Source organism: Zea mays, chromosome 1 (assembly GCF_902167145.1).
Source record: "Zea mays cultivar B73 chromosome 1, Zm-B73-REFERENCE-NAM-5.0, whole genome shotgun sequence".
Classification (NCBI taxonomy): Eukaryota; Viridiplantae; Streptophyta; class Magnoliopsida; order Poales; family Poaceae; genus Zea; species Zea mays.
In genome coordinates this window covers 277,375,510-277,381,410 of record NC_050096.1, presented here as the reverse complement: position 1 = coordinate 277,381,410, position 5,901 = coordinate 277,375,510, and the positions used below count along the sequence as shown (strand labels likewise).

General features: G+C 45.1%; 1 protein-coding gene across 1 annotated transcript; it reads right to left on the bottom strand.

Moving 5' to 3' along the window:
* Positions 1-4,423: 4,423 nt before the first annotated feature.
* On the bottom strand, positions 4,424-4,960 carry LOC100274767 (uncharacterized). The gene has a single exon (NM_001149055.1). It carries the CDS (start codon positions 4,907-4,909, stop codon positions 4,610-4,612), a length of 300 nt encoding a protein of 99 aa, NP_001142527.1. The 5' UTR covers positions 4,910-4,960; the 3' UTR covers positions 4,424-4,609.
* Between the last annotated feature and the right edge of the window lie 941 nt (positions 4,961-5,901).

The following is a 5,901-nucleotide window of genomic DNA, read 5'->3' as shown; positions in this document are numbered from 1 at the left end:
AAAACCACACTTCATTCCACACTTTTGTAGCTAGAGATAATGATAGTTAGATGTTTTTACTTTTGTTATGAACATTAAATAATGAGCTGAACTTACGAACTTTGTATAAAGCTGATTATACTCTTGTTTCCTTCTAACAAAATGATTTGTAAATGAGGTAGTCATTGCATAGCTCTGGTAACTTAATACAAATATTAAGTTTGCTTTTGGTCAAATTTATTTGTCTTATCTTTTATTTGTTTTATTAAATTTGTTTTGAATTTAGGGTTGTGATGTGAATTTTGGGCCAAAAACTGAATTTCGGGCCAAAAATTGAATTTTGGACCCTGATGTGAAATTAGGGCCAAAAATTGAGTTTTGGGCTTTTATAATTTTGGGCCGCCCAAAATGAGCCCGGCCTGTTTAAGCAATTACGTGTCGGGTCGTGGGCCGAGGGCTAGGCCCATGGGTCGGGCCGGCATGGCCCGAAATTCAAACAATACGGGCCTTTTCGGTCTTGGGCCGTGCCGGGCCGGGCGGCCCGAATGTACACCTATAACCCAAGTGATTAAGGAGAAGCCTCGACCGATCTGTGTGACCGATTGAGAGAGGGAAAGGGTTGGAATAAACCCGACCTTTGTGGCCTCCTCAACGGGGACTAGGTTCTTTGGAACCGAACCTCGGTAAAACAAATCACCGTGTTCACTTGTTGATCTTGACTTGATTTGTTTCCCCTCTTTCCTCTCTCTAAAAGTTCCCTTGCTAATATTGTTTGAGTTTGCTCTCAAACGTTATCCAAATAGATTGAGCAACTCTAAGCAAGGAGAACTATCGTTTGTACTCTGATTTAATTCTAATGCTAACCCCGACCTTAGTGTGTATTTAAAGTTTGTAAATTTCAGGTTTCGCCTATTCACCCCCCTCTAGGCGACTTTCAAGCATCGATGCTTGCACTGGATGTGAAGTTTAATAACGACTAGTTTAAAAACCTAGCTATTAGAGTGCATTACCATGACTAATGTAGTGGTAAAGTTGGCACAGACACATTTGGTGCACCCAAAAACTTGAATGGTTTCCTAATGAGTAGTTCGACCCTTAGTGATATTTATACCCCCAAATGCATGCGCACATTAACTTCATGTGGTGTCTTTCCTCTTCCAATAGTTGAAGCAAACCTTTGAGAGAAAGGAAGACCCTTTGCATAGTAAGGAGATTAGAGAAGTAATAATCTTGTGATTGGCAACCCCATTAGTGCATAGAGATACTTATGTGCATCCACCACACAATAAAATGATCAGACTTACCGCACTTGAAGCATGTACGCTTTCCCTTTGATTTGCTCTTGTTGGGGTAGTCCTTGTGTCCCTTCAAAGCGGTCTTGAAGCGCTTAATCACAAGCGTCATTTCATCCTCGTTTAGACTGACCGCCTCAATTTGCATTGTCTTGTCGGGGAGCGCATCCTTGTTGGCCCTCGCTTTGAGAGCAACGGGTTGCAGCTCGTAATGTTGAGGAAGAGGTCCGTTGGCGATGTCGTCAACGTATCTCACCTCCTTTGTCATCATGCGTCCTCTCACAAATTTTCCAAGAATTTCTTCGGGTGACATTTTGGTGTACCTGGGGTTCTCACGAATAAGGATTACAAGATTAGGATCAATAACGATAACTGACCTTAGCATTAGTTGCATGACGTCTTGATCTGTCCATCTTGTACTCCCTTAGCTTTAGATCTTGTTCACAAGGGTCTTGAGCCTGTTGTACGTTTTAGTTGGCTTTTCCCCTCTCTTCATGGCGAATCTCCCCGGCTCATCTTCAACCAACTCCATCTTGTTGATCATGGTGATGTCGTTCTCCTCATGAGAGATTTTGAGGGTGTCCCATATTTCCTTAGCGTTGTCCAAGCCACTAACCTTGTTGTATTCATCCAGGCACAATGAGGCTAAAACCACAGTAGTAGCTTGGGTTTTTTTGAATCATTTCTTGCATATGAATAACATTATAATTCTTATCATTGGTATCTACACATTGCGTTCTATTTTCAACTACGTCCCAAATGTTAGGATGAATTGAAAATAAATGATTCTGCATTTTATGACTCCACCAAGAATAAAATCATTGTCATGATTTACTAGACCACCAACCTTCTCTGGAACCTCCTCCATAATGTGCCACATGCAAACCTAGGAATTGTATCTAGGAGAACACTTTTAATTGTTGATTTCATGCTAGCATCCTCATATGTTATAATAGTCTTTACTCTTGAGGGTTTTCCTCCCATTGTCCCCAGGAGGGTCTAAAACAACCACTCATAGGACTCAATCTTCTCATTTCCAAGGAAAGCAACACCGAATAGAGCACTTTGCATATGATGGTTCACACCAGTAAAAGGTGTAAATATCATATTGTACTAGTTTGTGTTGTATGTTGCATCAAACGACACTAAATCACCAAAATGTTTATAGTTCTTCCTACTTGTATCATCTGTCCAGAATATGTAAACTAACTTTCCATGCTCATCCACAACAAAGTCATAGAAAAAGGCAGAATTTTCCTCTTTCTTCCTCCCCCATCTACGCCACAAATAATTGAGCATCTGCATTTTTTTATTTCTCCCTAAGTCCCCAATAGTAATTTGTATACCCCACTTCTTGTATCCATTATTGTCAAATCAAACGCTTACTTGTAAAAGTCTATAGGCTTACGAGATACCAATACTAGCTTTGTGGCAAGTGAATAAGGTTGTCCTGGCTCTTTGACTGATTGTTAGGATCGATCGGAGAAAAGGAATTTTATCAGGAGATATTAGACCTTGGTTATGCTCCTCAACAAATGAAGCAATATAGTATATATTGCATCCAATCTTGTTTCAAATAGTTTTTTTGCTTGCTTGGTTAAGAACGTCTCTTTGTGAAGCCTTCCCTCGAACAAACAAACTTCCTATGTTGAACGACATCACTTTCCTTTCCTTGAGCTCCTATATGAATCGAAAAACCACATTCATGTGCATACGCCTTGTACAATTCTTCCACTTCATCAAGACTATCAAATGTCATTCCAACGATTGACTTTAGGCTATTCTCGCAATCAGGAACAAACAACGATGGCTGCAAAAAAACATCATTGTTTTATTATATCAAAGTGTGTAGCTTGTAACATTCAACAATAAAAAGAAAAGTGTGCTTGTCAAATTGCTCATCGATGTATAACTCATTTGAAGTTTTTGGTGTGTATGAAAGCCATCTCAAGGATTAACACGATGTGTGGCCTCAACATAATCAACAACATGAGAATCTCGAGGGGTGGGTTGTGCGGGGGGGATGATCATCTTCATGGGCACATGTCTCAACGAAATGAGGAACTTGAACAGAACCAACGTGATCATCAACTTCAATGCTACCAGAGACTTGAGTGGTTGTGTTAACATTAGGGCCACCTAGTCGTCGTGGGTCCATGGCCGTAAGAAGCGCCATCATGCCACCATTAGGGCATGACGATGACAGTTCCTCCATGAATGTAGGGCCGACGACACGTAGGTGAGGGTGGTGTTTGTGATGAGGTCGATGTTGGTAGGAGACGGCGGCGACAGTAGGTTACGACGGTGGTAGGTGATGATGACGTTCGAGCGCAGTGCCGACAGTTCAGTGGTGGCGATTTCGTACACTTGTATACTCGTATGTACGTGAGAAGAGCTCAAGCGCCCATGTGCATCGTGGGGAAGAAAATGATGGGGAGACTGGAGAGGGTTTTCAAAAAGTGGGAGGAACTATTAGGCCCGGGCAAAAAGAATCGGAACCGAGGAACCGAACCGAAATAACGGAGAACTGAAACCGAACTAACCGAACCAAAGGAACCGTTATGAAATTCGGTTCTGGTTTTTTGAGAACCGAAATAAATAAGTTATTTTCGGTTATGCACTCCAAAGAACCGAAAAAACAGAAAGAACCGAAAGAACCGAAAGTACCAGATTCAATTTGTTACATGTGTTTGTAACTTCGGATGTTGTTTTATCGACTTATGTTGAACCTCTAATCATCCATGTATTATCTATGAAATTCTGGGCATTGTGCACTTGTGGTTGTTTGTGAGGAGATGTTGAAATTTCTCATAAAAGTTGTCGTTATTTAGAATTTTAGAGTGGCTGTTACAGTTCGGTTAAAACCGGAGAACCGAATCGAAGAACCGAGAACCGAACTAGTCGATTCTAGTTTTTTTTCTTACTATTTCGGTTCTAGTTTTTGAAGAACCGAATTTCTACCAGAATCGAGGAACCGAACCGAAGAACCGAATTTCTACCAGAATCGAGGAACCGAACCGAAGAACCGAACGCCCAGTCCTAGGAACTATTATGAGTACTGGACGACTATTTTGCAAACTGTATATGAACCGTTGGATACCAGATTGATGACCAGTATTTCGTTTGTGCATTTGTGCACCTGTACAGACTTATGCTCCAAACTAAAATATATATAACATATTTGAGCGGATGTGACGATTACAAATGTACAAAAATCTAAAGCAAAAGGATGGATTTTGATACACGGAGGAAGATATACAGGACGGCTGTTTAGAGGAGAGGTCGCTTCGATTCAGCGGCACGCTCGCGTCTCTCCGTTCCCCATGATGGATGGATGCTCATGAAGACCAGCAGCTGAGGCGCAGCGCCTCCTCGAACTTGCTTTCCAGCTCCTTATCAGCGTCGGCCGGCGCCGATGACTTGATCTCCTCGCCGGCGTCGCGCTCGTGCAGTGTCGCCTCCCCCTCCGGCCGCCACTGCAACAAAGCGGGTGAGAGCACGCTGCTCACGCTCATCCTCCTCCAGAAGCCACCGGGGGCAGCCGCCTCCCTGCGCGGCGGCGGCGGCGGCGTCCCCACCTCCGTCGGCCTGTGGAGCTGGTGGTAGCTCAGGAACAGCATCGACGCGCTCGGGGCCATCGCCACTCTGATGAATCTCTGGTTCGCTGGTGTGCTCGCTATAAACGAATTGCCGGTTCCGGGCTCGCGTGTGCCAGGAAATTTATAGACGCGGGTTGGATTGGAAGGTGATCCGGTTGCCAAAACGAGGGATGGATGACGACCGGTTACGGTGGGTGGTGTACCGGTGTGCCGAGGTTTTGGGGGGGAAACCAGTGGGCTGTCTTGATTACTCTTGGGGACGCTTTTGGAAATGGGAGCCTGAGCTCGTGTCCGGTGCGTGCCAACCCGTGGGAGGAGACCGGGTGCGCAGGCGCCAGTTTTGCTGTTGTCACCGAGGATATATCGCTGAAAAATGGAAACGTATTGGACCATGTCCATGTGATGTGGGAGTCTAAGCTTAGTAGGACTGTAGGAGTAGGATTATATATATATAATTGAGTAAGCAGGCAACAGGGCGAACAGTTTGTTACTAGCAATCACGCTGTCATTTCTCTGGAAAAAAATTGCTTTGCCGCGTGAGGCCATGAATCCCGTGCCGGCACACGCTGCCTTGGTACGGGCACCTATTTTTGGGGTGATCCTCGCGGTCCCCCCGCCGTGGGCTAGCTTCAACCACGCGGCGGGCCTAGGCAGGCACGTTGCCCACACGGACACAGGCCACTTGAACACACGACGATGAATACGAATGGGTTGGAAGCCATCAAGGAAAAGGAAACGACAGACGCGCCGGATCACTCGCCAAATCGCGGTGGGTGGAGCGGGGTGAACAGAGGTGCTCCGCCCCATGTTAGATCAGCGCCCGCCCGCCGCCCGGACTGCGAATACGTACGTACGAACACCTGGACCAGCGGACTGTGGCTATGTTATGCCGATTGCCAAAGCTTCTGTTGGGATGTTTACCTGGTGTGCACATTTCTGGGTGTCGGGAACAGGCTGACTCGCCACGTATCATCACAACTCGTGGGCGTGCGGGTAACTTCTCAAACAGGAGTACAGGACAGATACGCAAG

What these genes read in the sequence shown, in the direction of transcription:
- LOC100274767 (NM_001149055.1), bottom strand. Translation starts at nt 4,909, where the DNA reads ATGGCCCCGAGCGCGTCGATGCTGTTCCTGAGCTACCACCAGCTCCAC.